We start from the raw sequence: 19,402 nt of genomic DNA on the forward strand, positions 1-19,402 counted from the left end.
TGAAAAAAAATGCGTTAAAATAACACACATCCATCAAAATTATACAACAATAAAAATTGAATTCTGCCAACCTATATATATATTGCCAATTACTCTGAAAAATCAGGTCCTAGGCACCTCAGATTGGTCATCCAAAACTAGTAGATACTATTTGCCGTAATCTCTGTGTGTTTCCTCTCCCCATCAGTAAAATGAGGATAATCCCATCCCCTCATTTCACAGGGCCGTTGTGAAGAGAAATGAATATTTATAAAGCTATCCAGTACTACACTGATGGAGCACCATAAAAAAGCCCACAAGGAAATTAATAATTCTGTCTTATTGCAAGATTTGAATAGTGTGCAGTAAGTAAGATCTAGGGCCAAACATTAAACAATGAGGAGAAAATAAAAAATTGAATAGCTGAGCACTAGGTGAGAACTGTCCATTCTGTGCACTGGATGATGCAGGAGTCCTGGGGAAAAATATCAAAATGCATACATAGAAGGGGGCTGAACTAAGGTTACACAAACTACCTTAATTCTGGTATTTTGTAATTTTTGAGTGCTTGACTTTTCAACCTTAAATTTTGTGCGTGTAGGCAGAAAACAGAATAAGATTAACTTTGGGGAAAATATGAATTGCTACATCTAGACAGTACAGTCCAAACCAAATATTTAGTGAGATTTAAAAACTGAAAATAAAATTTCCTAAGGGAAGACATACAAGCTGTACTGTTTGGCTCATTAAAAAAATTAGACAGAGCAGTACACTAATAAATATATTACAGAGAACAATCCTGAACTTTCATAGGAACAAACTACATAGTCTAACAGTTTTTTTTTCTTATTTAATTGCTATAGTTTGATTATGTTGATTGCATTTCCTCATCTTACTGATTGATTTATACATATAAACAAACCAACCAACCCAAACACTGCTGAACTGAATCTGACTCAGATTGAGTATAAATATTTCACAGTGTCACCCAAAAAATCCAAGAGTAATCATTTGTTTATTTAGAAATTAACAAAACTATAAAAATATTGGTGGTTTTCAAGCAACTCAAGCTAGTGTTCTGTTTTGATTAGGATTTTAAACATAAATTTGAGAAACAAATTCACTGTGTAGTTCAGTGTAACTTAAATTGTTATATATATATAAAATATACACAAATATGTACAGTTTGGGAAGGTGACACAGAAGGCTTGATTTTGAAGACAGGAGGTGACCTCTGATCAGGAAGATTTCTTGCAATGAAATTAAATGAATACATGCCTCATGGATTTTTAAAAAGAACAGGAGTACTTGTGGCACCTTAGAGACTAACAAATTTATTTGAGAATAAGCTTTCGTGGGCTCCTGTTCTTTTTGAGGATACAGACTAACACGGCTGCTACTCTGAAACCATGGATTTTTAAATGTTTGTATGCCTTCTCAATTGAGTTGTAATCAGTATAATGAGAAAAAAAATGTAACCAAATTGTAATAAAATAAACAAAAGAAGTGATAAAGGAACTAACAAAAGCAAGCACCACAGTTTGCATCACCTTACACTCATTCCCATGGGAGTGAAGATTAGACCTACGTTTATCATCCCTGTCCCACAACCTGTTTTTTCAATGCTTGTAGGAAGGATTCTGACATCGTCTTATTTGGTACCTTTATTGTCCATAAAATGTCAACACAGGAAGTTCAAAAACTTTCCAAATACCTGTTAATTCCATTAGACAGGATGTCATCCTAAGTGTGTGTGTTGGGGGGAAGTTTGTGTTATATCTGTAGGGATATAGTATCAGTACTGTTTTAACATAAGCACTGCTTTCCTTCTTATAACTGGCAGTCTTAGAGCAGGACCAGAAAAGTTCCCTTCTGTGTACAGTTTGTCTAATTTCAGAGTAGCAGCTGTGTTAGTCTGTATCCGTATGCATCCGAAGAAGTGGGCTGTAGTCCACGAAAGCTTATGCTCTAATAAATTAGTTTGTCTAATGTAACCTTAATAATAAATTTCGTATGGTTCAGCCTGACTACTGTACTATACATTCTAATCAGCAGCTGCTGTTGGGCCTGCACTAGAGATGAGATTCCATCAGGAGAATGTCTTCCCTACTCTTCAGTTCCTAATTCTGTTTGTACGTTTCTTTACCACAGTTCCTTTTAGATTGGCTTGATAGAAGGGAGCCTTTCACAGCTGCTTTCTCCTGACCACAAAACTAACCATATCAAGGGAATTGATAATTACTTCTAGAAAGTAAAACTGCATTTGTTTATGTTGCTACCAGACCTCTTTGGGTGCATCTCCACTGCTGAATTAGTCTTGGCTCTTACTCAGCCATTGCCCCAACTTTCCTCCAGTCTGTACTGAAAACCATCTCTAACCTGGGTGGTGCATTCATCCTGGGCTAGCTGCCGAGGCTGGGGTGTGAGTTAGAGCCTGGGTTCACTTTCACGCAGTCTGATAACCCACCCATTTTGCAGTGAGGTTAAATCACTGGAGTGCTCGTAGTTGAGGGCTTTCTCGCAATTCCCCCAGTGTGCCGAGAAGGACAGACTAGTTATCTCATGGTTCACGGAGAGACAAATTGGAGTGGCTCAGTTTACTGCAGCACAAAGAACCATGGGATATGCTCCCAGAAGTCCTAATGTGTCCTAGTGACACACATGGATGGAGCATCAATGAGGATACAGCACTCTGACCAAGACTTTTCACACAGGTGAGGGTAATGGAGGTGCCATCCACCTCCCGCTGCAGAGAAGGCAGACATAGCTCTCTTCCCCCCCGCCTCCCCCCCTCAACATGTCATCACTAGGGGACAGAGGTGTCATGTTAGACTGTCTCTTTAAATGTACTGTTCCTTGTCACAAAGGGAGAGGAATTAAGACAAATATTTTATTTCTGCCTCATTTAAAACTCCTACAGGCTAAGTATAAAGAGAAAAAACAAAAAAACAGGAGTGGAAGTATGTATACATTTTGCTTGTAAAAATGCACTTTTTACATAAAGGAAAATCACTTTATCGAGAAATGTTTACAGGTTTTTGTCTAATCTAGTTTGTTAGAAAATGTTAGTAATAGACTCTGGTCTCTCAGACCATTCACTCAGGAGATCTAATCTGTGTGTCTGATTAAATCTGAGTAATCCCCATTTTACCCTTATAAAATACTGTTTCGTATTTGCTTAGTACTCTCAGTTGTTTAGACTTTCAGCTTTCTCTAAGCACTACTTGCACCAATGAATGAGAGCACCATCTTCCATACTCTAGCAACAAATGCATGGTTTGGTGTTCAGCTTACGTCAGACCTCCCAAGTCAGTTACCCCAGTGTGTAAATAATAAATAAATAAATAAATAAGTGCAAATGTGTCCGTTTTGAAGATGCCTGGAGGACATCTTGCCAGCTTTTACAGGTCCCAGGTGGATCCTTCCTACACTACAAACCACACTAGTGACATTTTTATAGTCACATCCATCTTGCATACACACCTTAGAGCATCATATTCCAGCTCAGTTGATTGGTAATAGGAACTTTTGCTTTTTACCGTTGACAGAGCCCCTAGAATGGAAATAAAAAACAGGTGCTCTAATCGTAAAAGAGCTAGAAAGTGAGATATCCTTTTAAAGATCAGCATCTCTTGAAAAATACTAGGTATGTCTATACTGCAATAAAATACCCTCAGCTGGCCCGTGTCAGAGGGCTCAGGCTGTGGGGCTATAAAATGGCAGTGTAGACATCCTGGCTGGGGCTGGAGACCAGGCTGTGGGACTCTCCTCCCAAACACTGCACTTTTATAGCTCTACAGCCCAGATCTGTGATCCCATCAACTGACATGGGCCAGCTGCAGGTGTTTTATTGCAGTGTAGGCATACCCAGGGTCCAAAAAATGAGTTCCCCAGATGCTAATACAAAGATTAAGACAAGGATTGTGTTTGTCCACCCAGGTCTCCTTTATATCGTGTATCTCCTTAATAGATTCAGTTACTGTCTCTTATCTCATGTTGAAAACTGATCATTATTACCACTATCTAGCTGCTTCTCCATCAACTCCAAGTCATGTTGAGGAAGCTTATCTCAGAAGGAAGGGAGATGAGCTGCATGGTATTAGTGAAGGGAATTGGGCAAAGACATCCCGCTGTGAGTGCTCTCTTCCAGCATGTGGAAATGGACTGTTGGTTGCCTCCCTCCCCATAGGTACTTATGAAGCAGTTCAGGTCCTTAACATAGCAGGCGCTAAGTTGAGCAATGTATAAATTAAATAAGTAATTTGGTGTAACCAGTTTATTTGGATTTCATAAAATTTAGCGTAGCGGGCTTTTTGCTTCCATTGCACTGCCTCATGAAATATGGCTAACGGGGAAAGCTGGTGTGGAGGAATGGGTTATTTTGAAGTATAATGTAACTCCACAGTTCTTGAAATTCTTGGTCTCTAACTTGAAAGGGGACAATAGGGTTCCCATGCCAGTTGGTGTTTCCTCATAAGAATGGGAATTATGTGGGATTTGTCTAGGTTACGCTTAAAGCCTGGTGCTGCTATGAACTGAGCTACCAAATCTTGTGGGTTATGGGGAGAAACTGGTTGTTGTGCAGTGAACAGGCTACTGTCCATCTAAAAGCCTCTTTTGTGTTCTCATTCTCTCCTTCCTTCCTCCCTCCCTGCCCCAATTACTGCCTTGAATATCAGGCCCATCCCCGGATGTATATGCAAAGGTAAGAAGCAGGGAAGATGGCAGGCTCCCTGCTTTGTCCGGCCACACAATATGACATGATCAGATAGCATAAATAACTTTTCTCTCACCATGAGATCACACCCACCTCATGAAAATAACCCTGCATTTGTTTTTATGAAGGAGTAAACAAAACACTTCATTTGGATTGGTCTAATGCCTCTTGCAGTCGCAAACTAAAATTAGTTTGAGTAATACTGAAAATCAAATTTGTAATGACCTATTTATGATTATGGCAATATGAAATTGCAGTGTCACTCATCCTATGAATACAACAGAATATAATTGCTTAGTAATCTAGTTCTGGCAGTTCCCCTGTAGGCAAGAAAAAGAAAACACTGTTAAATCTACATACAACATTGTATCTGATATTTAGTTTATTTTCTAAAGCATAAATCTGATGTTGCATTCCATTTTCATTTGCACTAGTACAATCAGTAAAATGGGAATTTTACTATATTTGTTATACTCATCTTATGTTCATTATAAAAAGTTGGAGTGAGAATCTGGTGTATTTAATCGGGAGAGTGTTAAAAACAATTTAACAGCACCAACCAAGTCCATATCTAATTCATATGCCGTTCTTCTTTTATTTCTCAGTGCTCCCACAGTAATTGTCATCCTTCTGAGATGATATCACCCTATTGTGATGTGTTGTTTGAACAGTGTAGTGAAAGCAAAATCACCAAAAATGAGGGTCAGTCCAGGTGCTTGATCCCCTGTATAATAGGGTCTCTTCCAAGCTTTTTTCTGGGAGCAAGCACGTGGACTTTTTGGTCTTTCTACTTTATTAACTTTTGTGAGAGGAAGAGGAAAGAAATGTGAGTTTTGTGTAGTTCTTTTGCTTAGATTTTTAAAAGGCACTAGTCCTGATTGGATAAGTTCACCGTGATAGTTCCAGTTATTCATTTTGCTATATGTTTAGAGATGAGATCTTGTTCTGTTTAACTGCATATATAATGGGCTTGTAGTCTTCTTTTATGCAAGGAAGGGGAAGTAGGCACTCAGATGATGGGGCACCAGCATTAGTACCCTCCATACACTCAGGAATACAAAATATTTCCCCAAGATTAGTGGTTATTTGGCTTTGCAGAGTTGATGAACCATTTCATCAAATGTGATTAGAAAAAGTCACTAAATCATGAAATTTTAGTCTGATCCTGTGGTTTTTACATTGACAGTGCATTTTGTTGGGGGTGTGGGGTGGGTTCAAGCTTTGGGTGGTCTGCATTTTAAGTGTTTCATGTACCACCTTCCTTCTTATTTAAGGTCACAATATCCCTGTGGCAACTACAACAATTGGTTACATGGCAAGTAAGGAAAATTTTAACATTTTTATCTGTGTTTTAAATGAAGTCTAGCTTTTGGAAATGAGGAGCTAGCACCTTGTAACCGGCTAGCTCTCTACATACTTCTGTGTGAACCTCAACATGATGCAAACATTGCAACACAATGTCAGGAGACCTGTGGCTGTCTGCAGCTCCCTTTTAACATTGTCTTCCATCCTTTCCCTTCCTATCTTCCTCCCATCTTCTTGATGTGACAAGATCATATAATCACTGGTCCATTTGCTCAGCACTTCCCTTGCCCTCTGTAGATGTGTGACAACATGGGGGTTGAGGGGCTATCCTACAATCAGCACTCAGCTCCCTCTGCCTGAAATCAGGCAGAAAGAGGGGAGCTTAAGAAAAAGCCACATATGCCAGGAGAGCCATGTGCGGTACCCAAAAGGGTCACTCTTCTAATTTGATCTCAAGTTTCTTAACATATTATTTTCTTTAGAGTAGGAGTAATCTCTTTTTGTCTGCTTAAATGCTAAGCAAAGGAGACTGTTTAAACTTCCATTTGCTGGTCAGGGCCCTTCACTTTTTTCCAAGTTACGCATTTGGGTATTAACCTTATTTAAATGTGGCATATTGAGTGCCCATTGCTGAACTACAGACTTTCATTAGCTTCTAAAGTGAGACCATTATTATATAGTGAGCCTAGGCTGTTGGGAATTCTTGTCTGGTGTAGATATTAATATTTTATAAAGGGGTGAGCCTTGAAGGTCCTGTTTTCTTGAAGGCCTTTTACAAGGATAGGGAGAACCTGTAAGATATAGTTTCTTCATTTTCATCCCCTCTCGCTGGTCAAGGAGGGCTCAGTGTCACTATGGAGAGCCCATGAACTTCTCTGAGCAGCAGTGAAGGAGGAGAAGGGGGAAAGGAAATAGGTTCTAGACAGATTAATGCTGTTTTCTTACCTTAACACTTCAAGTTACGTATTCAGCATTCAGAGTTCCTTAGTATTAAGCACCAGACTCACAAGTAGTCCCATTGATTTTAATGGAATCACTTGTGGAATGATGTTTTACTTTTCAGTATCAGAAGGGGCCAGATTCTGCCACACTAGAGGTGCGAGGGAACTAACTTCTGATGTGAAATCTGGACCTCTGCAGAGCTGCTGCTAACTTGTGGGCTTCCTCTTCTGACTTGTTCTGGTCTGTGTTATAGGCACTGCCAGTCTGAATAGTAGGCTCATTCCTGACACAATTCCACAGTGCAAGCTTAAAAATAAATCAGAGGACGGTAACAGAGAAATACAGTGTTAACTCACCTCTACCCTAGATGTAGTTTTATTTCTGGATTTCACCACAAGGTTCATGTGAAGAAATACTAATCCAGCTAAACCATTTTGTGTAAAATTGGTATTTTGTAAAGAAGCAGCCACTGTAACTCTGTCCAGATATCCTCTGTACAGTAGAATCTCAGAGTTATGAACCACCAGAGTTACGAACTGACCAGGCAACCACACACCTCATTTGGAACCGGAAGTATGCAATCAGGCAGCAGCAGAGATTTCCTCTGCCCCTCCTCCCCCGGGGGAAAAAAGCAAATTCAGTACAGTACTGTTAAACAAAAAAAAAAAAGGGGGGGGGAGAAGTTTTTCTTCTGCATAGTAAAGTTTCAAACCTGTATTAAGTCAATGTTCAGTTGTCAATTTTTGACGGAACCATAACGTTTTGTTCAAAGTTACAAATGTTTCAGAGTTACGAACAACCTCCATTCTCGAGGTGTTCGGAACTTTGAGGTTCTACTGTATTAGCATTTTGTTCTTACTGTATCTCTGACAATTACAACAGTTGCTTACATGGAAAAGTAATAGGAAAATATATTTTTAGCTGTGTTTAAATGCAGCTAAGCAGTTGGGAATAAGGTGCCCTCTCCAAGGTTATCGAGATTTTACAAAAATATGAACACTCTCTAATGTATGTGAAGAATACTAGACTGTACTTTTAAAAATAGAGTAATAAGATATTTTGGAATATTATGAAATCTGTAATTTTCCCCCCTCTTTCTAGGTGCATTTTACCTGGTCTTTGAATATATGGACCATGACTTGATGGGACTCCTGGAATCTGGCTTGGTTCATTTTAATGAAAATCACATAAAGTCATTTATGAGACAGTTGATGGAGGGATTGGATTACTGCCATAAGAAGAACTTCCTGCACAGAGATATTAAATGCTCAAATATTCTACTGAATAATAGGTATGGATATAACCAACTTTAAAGTGTTCACAAAGTTATAAAGTAACAGCTTAACCAAAAAACCTTTGATTTAATTCTAGCAATTTGTGTCACTTTCTTCTATCACTAGAAAAATAGACTTTAATTATTTAGGTTGCTTATTGCTACTTTTAAAACTAGTTTCAACTTTGAACCTAGAATCATTCAATTTAGGGTCTGTTCCTGCTGTTTACTCATTACTTCACCTGTATGGAAACACCAAGATCAGGACTTAGGTTCATCAGCCAGCACTAAGAAATATAATTTCAGAGTTTAATCATTGAATCATATAGATCTGGAAGAAACCTCTAGACCATCTAGTCTATCCCCCTGTGCTGAGGCAGAAAGGACCATGTGTATCTAGACCAGTGGGGGGCAACCTGCGGCCCATCGGGGTAATCTGATTGTGAGTCGCAAGACATTTTGCTGACGTTGACCATCTGCAGGCACAGCTCCCCGCAGCTCCTATTAGCCACGGTTTGCTGTTCCCGGCCAATGGGAGCTGTGGGAGAGCGGCAGATAGCACGTCCTTGTGGCCTGCTACTTCCTGCATCTCCCATTGGCTGGGAATGGCGAACCGCAGTCACTGGGAGCTGTAGGGGGACCGTGCCTGCAATGGTCAACATCAGCAAAATGTCTCGCAGCCCACAGTCAGATTCCCTGATGGGCCACATGCGGCCTGCAGGCCGCAGCTTGCCTACAACTGATCTAGACCATCCTTGGCAGGTATTTGTCTAATCTGTTCTTAAAAACTTCCTATGACAGGGATTGCACAACCTCCCTTGGAAACCTATTCCAATGCTTAACTCTACTTACAGTTAGAAAGTTTTCCTAATTATAACCTAAATCTCCCTTTGTGCAGATTAAGCTGGTTACCTCTTGTCTTACTTTCAGTGGACACTGAGAACAGTTGATCACTGCCCTCTTTATAACAACCGTTAACATATTTGAAGACTGTTATAGGTGTCACTTCAGGCTTCTTTCCTCAAGACTAAACATATCCAGTTAAGTTGACTAATGAGGAAAGGTTATTCTCCTTTTATCACTTCTGTTGCTCTTCTCTGGACTCTCCAATTTATCCACGTCTCTCCTGAAGTGTGGCACCCAAAACTGGACACAGTATTCCGACTGAGGGCTCACCAGTGCTAATTAAAGTGAATCAGTTACCTCCTCTCTCTTTCATAAAACGCCCCTGTTATTAAACTACGGTATTTTAGCCTTTTTTGCATCTGCATCACATTGTTGACTCATATTCAAGTTATGATGCATTATAACCCCCAGATCATTTTCAGCAATACTACTGCCTGCTTTGATTTTTTCCTTCCTAAGTTTAGTACTTTGAACATTTATTTAATTTCATCTCGTTGATTGCAGACTAATTCTCCAAAATGTCAAGGTCATTTTGAATTCTAATCCTGTCCTCCAAAGTTTTTATAACCCCGCTAAGCTTGATATCATTAGCAGATTTTATTAGCAGACTCTCCACTCCATTATCCAAGTCATTAACAAAAATAATGAATGGTACCGGATGCACAACAGATCCCCGTGGGTCCCCACTTCATACATTCTCCCACTTAGGCAGTGAACCATTGATAACTACTCTTCGAGTATGGGTTTTCAACCAGTATGTGCCCACCTTTTATAATATTTTTTTCTAGACCACATTTCCCTAGTTTGCTTATGAAAATGTTATGTGGGATGGTCAAAAGTTGTACTAAAATTAAGATAAAACATATCTACTGCTTCCCTCCCCATAGTTCACTAAGCCAATAACCCTGTCAAAGGAGAAAATTAGCATAGTTTGGCATGATTTGTTCTTGACAAATCTATGTTGGCTATTATTTATTATCCTGTTATCTTCTAGGTGCTTACTAATTGATTCTTTAATAATTTGTTCCAATGTCTTTCCAGGTATTGAGTTAGGCTGACTGGTCTAATTCCCCAGGTCCTCTTTGTTTCCGTTTTAAAAGATAGGTACTCTATTTGCTCTTCTCCAGTCCTCTGGGACCTCACCCATCCTCCATGAATTCAGAGATAATTGCTAGATTCCTAGTTCTTTAAGTATCGTAAGGTGATTTCATCAGGCTGTGTTGACTTGAATACATCTAACTTATCTAAATATTCTTTAACCTGTTACTTTCCTATTTTGACTTATGTTCCTTCCCTCTTGTTAATATAAAGTGTATTAAGTATCTGGTCTCAAAAATTTTTAGTGAAGACTGGAGCAAAATAGGTATTAAACACTTCAGTCTTCTTGGTGTCTGTTATTAGCCTTCCCTGCTAAGTAGTGGATCTACACTTTCTTCTTTTCCTTGTTCCTAATGTATTTCTAGAACCTTTTCTATCAATAGCCTTTTGTCCCTTGCTTGGTATAACTCATTTTGTGCCTTAGCCTCTGAGTTTTGTCCCTATGTGCTATTCTTTTGTTCCCATCCATAGCAATTTGTCCTTATTTTCGTTCTTGTAAGATTCCTTTTTGATTTGCAGCTCATTAAAGAGCTCCTGATGCAGTGGCTTCCTAGTTTTTTTTTCCTTCCTTTCTTTCCTTTGCATCGGGATAGTTTGCTTTTAATATTTTGCCTCTGATAAATTGCAGCTCTTTTGAACTCCTTTTTCCCTTAGATTGTCTTCCTATGGGACCCTGACTCCCAGTTCTCTGAGTTTATTGGTCTGCCTTTTTGGAGTCGCTCTCATTCCTTCCTTTCTAAGAATCATGAAGGCTATCCTTTTGTGATCACTTTCACCCAAATTGCCTTCAACCTTCAGATTCACAATCAGTTTCTCCCTGTTCACCAGAATGAAGTCTAAAATGGCTGCTTCCCCTGGTTTCTTCCTCCTCCTGAAACAGGTTGCCCCTAACATATTCCAATAATTGGACATTTTGTTTTTCTGTATTATTTTTCCAACAGGTATCTGGATAGTTAAAGGCCCCCATTACAGCCAGGTCTTGTGTTTGGATATTTTTGTTAGTTGTATTTGTCATATTAAATTAGAATATGTTAAAGCGTAGTTTCTGACCTGTGCTTTCTTGACTATCTGATCTTATAGTCAAATGCGCGTAGACTCCTCTATCACGTTGTATAATACTGAAGACCTCATCTTTTGGGAGTATAGAAGTACAGTGTTTCGATTTAAAAGAATATGCAACCAGGTGTGTTCAAACACATATTTTAGGTACACATTGATACTCTTGCTCACAAGTGCAGTGATAATCCATGTTTCACACATATGTATATAAACATAAGCCTCGGTGCATTTGTGGAACTGCCGACAGAAGTTGGTCCAATAAAAGGTATTGCCTCATTCACCCCCCCCTCCCCCGTCTCTCTAATATCCTGGGATATAAATAAAAATATACAAATAAATCCTGGGATATAAATAAACTTAGTACATAACATTTAGAAATAAAGGATTTTTTAAAATCAACAAACTTGGTGAAAGCACCATGTCCTTTTCTTTCCTTATAGAAATTTATGAATGTCCTTTCTAGTGTAGGAGTACTTGTGGCACCTTAGAGACTAACAAATTTATTAGAGCATAAGCTTTCGTGGGCTACAACCCACTGAAACCTTTCTAGTGTAAGTCATCCAACCTTCCAGATTGGCATGGTATGTTGCCTGTTGAGCAGCAGCATCCTTTATGCCTTTTGAATTATCACTCTTAAAATCCCAACTTTAGCCTTTGATACAAATGGAGTGTTTAGTTTTGTATGCTTCCCACAAGGAGGTGCAATTGCTGATAGTCACTTGCTATGCAAATACTTGATTTAATATTTTTTATTATGTACAGTTACCAGTAAATAGGCCAATTTACCGAGTAAAACGTTACTGAAGTGTGAATTAGTAATCTCCACAGCCCTAAAGCCAGGCTTAAAATGTACAAAAATGACAGTCTCCCCTCTTCAAAGTTTTATCAACATAATAAGTACAGTCGTGTGTTATTAGTTGATTATTTTATAAAGTATACCCTGAATGTTCATTAGTATTCTTTGAAGTGTATATCTGCATTTGTCAAAAAGAAATACATCATTTCACAATCCCTTATGGTTTGTTTTTTAAAATTGCATTGGTTAGCATACTTATTAATTGAGAAGATGCAGTAATTTGTAATGGTTCTCCTGGTGACTAGTGTGAATTAGTGAAGTTTAACTGTAGATGTGTTAGAGCATTTTAAACATCTGTTTGGTTTTTAAATCTGTTGACAAGATTAATCAGTAAAAATTCTTTACTCTTTCCACCAGAGGGCAGATTAAGCTTGCAGACTTTGGGCTTGCTCGACTGTATAGCTCAGAGGAGAGGTAAGACAACTCTGTTCTGTTAAATATATATATTTAAAGCATAGGTCTCTGTGATTATCAGAGCTAGGGATGCTTTTTTCTGTAGAGGGAAGTTTAAGTCAAATCACATTTTTAATATGGCATCCTCTTTTCTGATTAAATATCTGAAATGATAGAAGTAAAGGTTTGTAGTGTGCAGCTATGCAGTGGTTTATGTTGGTATAGTGCAGTTATATTCATGCTTTAATTCAATTTTAGTTGAGATGTCAAAGTATAATAGCTGTATGTTGATAAACAATTGTCAGGCCATCTAACTAAACAACTAGCATAAAAAGTTGTGAAGCCCCAGAGGGACGGAGGTCAGTCACCTGGTATGTGTGCACGGTAGTAAAACCACAAACATAAAACTCAAGTGTAAATGAATTATATGGAGTGGGAAAGAAGAACACCTCATCCTGGTTCTTTAAAAGTACAAGGATTCTTTCTGCAATACCAAAGCTATAGTCTCTCCAGAATACCATGGACAAAGAACTTTGGGGAGATGGGAATCTGTTTATGCACTTTCCTTTCAAACTTTGAACTTCAGTTAAATATGTGGTGTTCTTTCTCCCTGATTGTATCATAAATACTGTTAGAGAGGCTTGCTTCTTGAGTTAAAGGATAATCTCCATTAGCTGTAATAGCACAGATATAGATTATTTTTTTTTTTACTAAAGAGCTCTGACTAGTGACATCACAATTAATACTTTCATTTTCAGTCTAAACTGACTGGAGATGAAGGATGCAGATTTATAGTTAGGATGTGGTCTGCTTAAACATTTCAATATTACTCCTGCTTCCATAAATTAACATGCATATTCTGCCTTTTTGGAGCAAATTGATAAATTAAACGTTAATAAGTCACCAGACCAGATGGTATTCACCCAAGAGTTCTGAAGGAACTCAAATGTGAAATATATGTAACCTTTTGTACCAGATGACTGGAGGATAGCTAATGTGACGCCAATTTTTTAAAAAGGCTCCAGAGGTGATCCTGGCAATTACAGGCCAGTAAGCCTTTTTTTGAGAAGGCTTTTGATAGCATTCACAGGACTAGCCTATAGTGCATTCTGTGGGCCTGTGGAATCCCTCTCCGTATAATCAACATCATCGAAAGCTTTTATTTCAACTTTACATGCAATGTTGATCCCAGTGAGCTCAGTTTTGGCATCTCATTCCTGATTCAATCTCTCATTGAGTACGTCTTCTCTTCAGTAATAGTAGGATTTAATGAACATTTAAGGATTGTACTGTAACAATTTTTCCACATTGTTGCTAACTGAACTATATTTTTTGATAATTGATTTACTGATCTGATTAAACAGTATTTAGAAGGATTTGGGACCTTGAAGCAGCAGAAGAAATTTCTTAAAGCATTACTTTAATGCTAGAATCACTGAAATATATTGTGTATCTCATTTGTCAAAATTTGAAAAGTCCGAAAGCAAGCTTTTAAAAAATAAGCTGTATGCACTTGTAATTGTGTGCTTAACTTATGCATGCATAGATCTTGAGTGTACAAAGGGGGTAATTGTACATGCAAATGAATAATTATGGCCTTTTTTGTACATATTTACCCAACTTCCACTCAGAGTTGTGGTAATTTCACTCACAATTGTGCATCTAACTTTAAAAAATCACTTCTGAATGTATAACACTTTCCAGCTAGAAGGTGTGACATATTACATAAGAACATACCTGTTGAAACAGAAAGTAGTGTCTAGAAATCTTTAACAATTGAATATTGATAGGTTTGACTTTTTTTGTTACTGAGTTTCTCTATCTAAATACTTCTGAAAATAATACTCTCTTCTGGAATAAATCTGGCAGATCTGTAGAGGGTGGAGTATAATTTCCCACAAGAAGTCCCATTTTCAAAAGTGACTTAAGAGCCTAAGCCATTTAGGCACTTTTGAAAATGTTTCCAGTTTTGTGTGTGTGTGTGTGTGTGTGTGTGTGTTGAAAGTGTGTATGCTTGTGGGGCCACCAAAGGGGATTGTTTTAGTGTAAGGTTATCACCTGTATTTACTGAAGGGTCATAAACAAGTCCACATTGTAGATCAGTGTGTTTAGTTGATTAGGCAGTTGCACTGAACATAACAGTGGTGTCATTTGCAATGTGGAATGTTCACCTGCTATGGAAGGCAGAAATTGCTTGTAACTTCGTTTTATTTAAACACATATAAGTTATTCAAATACATTGCTTTATACCTATGTGTATTTGCAATTCAAACCTAATGCTTTATTAAAGATGACAGATGTGAAATGGTGCTTTTCAGTTATCTAAAAACTATACCTGGAAAGCTGGGCTAGGTAATTTCTGTTGTATTAGCTGCTGTCTTGAAAACTGTTAATACTGGAACATTGCTATTCACTGTCTAAAATATTGGAATCTCAGCTTTCAAATTGAGTAAAATGTTACAAAACCTCAAGTTACATAATATTAATGGCTAAAATCATACTGGTGATTGGGGGTGTGGTGACAGAAGATAACAATCTGCAACCATGTATTCTGTGGCAAGGGCTGCCGAAAACTGAATATTCAATTGCATCTCCCAAGGGTATACAAAAATAGAGACTTCTACTGAAATAGATTTGGCAATAGCACTGTTTTATTTTGATACATTCCATTATTTTATTGTCCCCAAACTTTGTTTTCAGTCTGATAAAACTAAAGTAGATTGCCTCAAAACATTGCAGAAGTCTTTCAGTGGGAGCTGGAAGTTTTGATAGCTTGCAAATGTAAAGTCGGGGCTGTTGGAATCCAGGAAGATCTGGGAGCTTTGAAACCCAAGAGGCAGTTGAAACTTATGATAGTAGGGAACGGCTGCATCTATGCTTCTCTCCTTTGTGGAGAAGGGCAGAGGTGACTTGAATTTTTTTCCCCCCCAACTGTTGAACTCTTTGTTCAGCACTTCAGCAACCAACTTCTTTGTGCCAGTAACTGCACCTAACAGCAGTGGATGGAGATATTAATGAAAGTCTTATTGCTAAAATGAATAGCAATTAAACAGCAGTATAGGTATTTAACTCTGAAGCCTGATGATATTTTTAATGCCCCATGAAGATGGTTATGTTTACTTATTTCTGAGATACTGTTTCAGGCTATCCTTTGGTAGATTTAAGTAATGACTTTCTATATAGTGGCAGCAGCCTCAGTATTGGTAAAAAGGGAATGAAAAAATGGCACATTCATAAAACAATATTGTAGTAGTGAAACCTCAAACTTTTATTAGTTCACTACAATCTCATTTTAAGAGAAATGTTGAATCTCTCTATCTTCTTTTTTTCAGTCGACCATATACCAACAAAGTTATTACTTTATGGTACCGGCCTCCTGAACTTCTGCTTGGAGAGGAAAGATATACTCCAGCCATAGATGTCTGGAGCTGTGGGTAAGAAGTTTTAATACAAAAGTGTTAAGTGTAAATCATGAACTAAAATAAATCTCAAATAAATTTATATAAAATGATATTGATGGAATTATATAAAACTTTATTTTACAGCTGTATCCTGGGTGAACTTTTTACTAAAAAACCAATATTTCAAGCAAATCAGGAACTTGCTCAGCTGGAACTAATAAGGTAATTTTTAGACTCCACGGTGTGGTTGGTGCTTTACAAAACCATAGACAGCACTTTTATTTTTCATGAGCATTCAAAAAAATGGAGTTACAATATTAACATTTAAAAGTTGTCAGAAGTTGCTTCTCAGAATAAAAATGGTAGTAGCTTTTGGGAAGATGTAAAACAAATTATTCAGAAGTGGAGAAGTGCTTAGTAGCTTTCCATGGCATAGGAATGCAGGTAGGTAGGTAGGATTTTTTTACAGTGCAGCTGGAGTTACCCCTTACTGAAGCCCATCTCACAACAGGGCATTTGACTTGCTCACCTTTTTAAGCAGGTGAGACTGCAGCTTCCTTACTCCATTCTCACATCAGCAGGTTAAAAGGCCAACATGGAGAATAATGAATGACTGTTTTAAAGGGAGAGCTTTGCTCAAGGCTAGGTTCTCTCCATACTGCTGGCCCTATGCTGCTTTTTCATTCTCCCACATGTCTGCAACTGGCTTCTGTCTGCTGCAGAAGGGAGTGTTTCTCCGCTTTCCCTCAAGACTTGCCAGATACCTTGGGGGAGGTAAAGGCTTTCTTCACCTTCCCACCTCAGTGGATCTTCTCAGGCAGTAGCTGTTTGAATTAGTAGTGTCAGAGCCTCTTTTCTCTATTCAGGTGGCAAATGCTGTCTCCTGCTTCTAATATCATAATCAACCTAGGCAGTGGGGTGGAATCTTCTTCCTACAAAAGAAAAAGAGGATGAGTCAGTGAATTGCTCCTTTATCTTGATCTCTCTTCACACAAGGTCAAATATTTGATTCTGAAAAGCAGTAAGTTACATGGGCTGTAAATGCTATATGTAACATGTAGGAAAGTTGGTCTGTACAAGTATAACAACCTTTTAGAAGGTGCAAAACATGGCGCTGGTCACCCTGTTGTCATTTTACACTACTGAAACAACTCCTGTTGTGTGAATGTTTGTTGTTTTTCGCTTTAACCACAAGATGGCAGTGCAGCACTTAATTCCAGTTCTGGCTTTCTTTACCAAACTGGACATAGTTTTGTATAGCGTGAATTGATTTCATTTGTAAAATTTATTTTGATATCAAAAGGACACTGTCAACTAATTGTTCATAGTTTAATTTTTTTCTCTTTATTGATGCTGTACATTAAAAAATTTAATACATTAGGACTGTTCCCAGCACATTTTAACTGGAACCTAAACCACCTATAATGGAATAGTTCTTAGTCATATCATTGTCAATTTTTAACTTGCAAGCCACTTTTAATTAATTTTGATGCCTCTATCAACATCATAGGTGACCATCAATATTTTGTGGTTTTTTAATTTCCCCAATGGTTCTTTCCCCCAAATATTTCAAGACCACAGGAATCAGGAAAAAGTATTTGAATCAGGAAAAAGTCTAGAGGAAAAAGTAGCATTGTCTTAACTTCTTTTTCAGAATATGCTTTAGATCATATAAATAGGCACAAAGGCGGCAGAGTGGTCTAAAGATGGTCTATAGATAAGTCTCTAGAAAATATTTCTAGTCTTCCGGGAACCCAAAGGCCATAAAAGGTGGTAGGCTCTTCTGCCCAAGACCACTCTATTTATAGGAAAAACTTGCTGTAGAAGTTGAAAACAAACATCTGCAAGGTTGCGAGCTGCAGCATCAACCAGACATTTATGCAAATTTAGCTTTCTGGCTGTGAGGCCCACAAAGTGTAAACCCTACTTTTCACACTTAGTGGCCTTGTCTAGACTAGGATGAAAGGGGTACTGTTAGAACATGTTACTAACACTTTTGATAAAGCCTAGTGTAGACGAGGCCCATTGCCTTCAACATGGGCTAAGATTTGTTGAGTTAAAGCCTGAGGAAAGCTTGGCTTTTAACTCCATCAGGTTTGCTTGTATTAAAGTCTACACTGCCTGGTGCACAACAGACTTTTGAAAAATGTGGTGGCTAACACATTGGAACACCCCATCTTTAAATCCTATTCTAGACAAAGCTAGTGGAAGGGACAGACTTGGGCAACCACGTGTCGGGAGGTGGGCTGGCTCAGTGACCCTTTTCTTTGGCCAAAAGATGGTTTTAATTTTTTTAATTCAAGCCCCGATCTTTTCTTAAATTTAAAAACCATCTCACCTCTGCCACCACCTTTGGTCCTCACAAGGCTCCTTCCTGTTCATTAGCAGATAACTAAATTCTTAGTCGGCAATGGAGTGGTGTTTACTCCAGTCATTTGTCAGAGTTCCTTTCCACACCAAGAGTAAAAAAAAAAAAGAGAAACGTACTAGATTTAAATTTAATCCAAATTCACTCCTGCCCTTTAAATTTCTCTCCTGTCTAGAGAGAAATTCTAGTTTCTGGAAGAAACTGACCTTGCGTTAGGGTACATAGGATGCTACCTGAGCATGCTAAGTGGAGTCTTCTATCATTTTCAAGAACACAGTGATTGTTTATAAAGAGCCTCTACTTTGGAGAAGTGTGGGGGAGGTAACCGTTTTTCTAGTGCGGTATTCTTTGGCCTCTTAAGAGTGGATGTTTACCTACGCTTCTTCGCCAACTCTTGAAAAACTTCATGGCCATGGATCACAGGAGGCCTGTGAATATGTCCAAGGAGACTAGAATTTGTTTTCTTTGTATTAACAATGCCTGTGAGTATAAAATTGCAACTACACACTTTGTTGTGTTTGATTTCATACATTGATGGTTTTGTTTTGTTTGTTTGTTTTTGGTGTATAGCCGAATTTGTGGGAGTCCTTGTCCTGCAGTCTGGCCTGATGTAATAAAGTTAGCCTATTTCAACACCATGAAACCAAAGAAGCAGTATCGTCGAAAATTGAGAGAAGAGTTTGCTTTGTAAGGATGGAGACTTCATTTAACCATCTGTATTCCATTAATTTTTCTTAGGTCCTTTAAGAATTTCAGTATTTTTCAAAGATTTGTTTCTGGGTTCAGTCAAATGTAGAGAGAAGTGACCTGAAGTTCCTATCCTTCCCTTGATACACATGCCGAGCTATTATTGTTGTTAGTTAATGGGAACTGTGTATATGTATCAAGGAAGGGGGAATTGACCCAAATATTTCAGCCACCTGTCAGCTTTGTACTTCGGAAATGGTTGCTCTTTGGGCCTGGGTGCACCTGCTCATTGTCCCTATGGCTAAAAGCAGCTCAGGATACTTAGTCACTTTTAATTATGATTGGCTAACATTAGGGACTTGTTAGTCATAAATTCAGTATATAAGACTAATTCTCCAAGCCATGTATCCTAAAATAA

General features: G+C 38.2%; 1 protein-coding gene and 1 long non-coding RNA gene across 5 annotated transcripts in view; one reads left to right on the plus strand and one right to left on the minus strand.

Moving 5' to 3' along the window:
• CDK13 (cyclin dependent kinase 13) overlaps positions 1-19,402 on the plus strand; it is a 64,899-nt gene that overhangs the window by 36,804 nt on the left and 8,693 nt on the right. For 2 of the 4 annotated variants that reach the window (XM_034761242.1, XM_034761243.1), the window contains exons 6-11: positions 5,971-6,015; positions 8,045-8,234; positions 12,493-12,549; positions 15,861-15,962; positions 16,074-16,151; positions 18,868-18,984. In XM_034761242.1, coding sequence (XP_034617133.1) covers positions 5,971-6,015; positions 8,045-8,234; positions 12,493-12,549; positions 15,861-15,962; positions 16,074-16,151; positions 18,868-18,984 — 589 coding nt within the window. The remainder of the gene's footprint in view (positions 1-5,970; positions 6,016-8,044; positions 8,235-12,492; positions 12,550-15,860; positions 15,963-16,073; positions 16,152-18,867; positions 18,985-19,402) is intronic. The other 2 variants (XM_034761244.1, XM_034761245.1) reach the window with 1 other exon arrangement.
• Positions 15,158-18,872, minus strand: LOC117872604. Its single transcript, XR_004644529.1, has 2 exons — positions 16,459-18,872; positions 15,158-15,956 (listed from the first exon to the last, which is right to left on the minus strand). It is a non-coding gene; the product is annotated as an uncharacterized LOC117872604 (long non-coding RNA).

The sequence above is a fragment of the Trachemys scripta genome, chromosome 2 (genome assembly GCF_013100865.1).
Source record: "Trachemys scripta elegans isolate TJP31775 chromosome 2, CAS_Tse_1.0, whole genome shotgun sequence".
Taxonomy (NCBI): Eukaryota; Metazoa; Chordata; order Testudines; family Emydidae; genus Trachemys; species Trachemys scripta.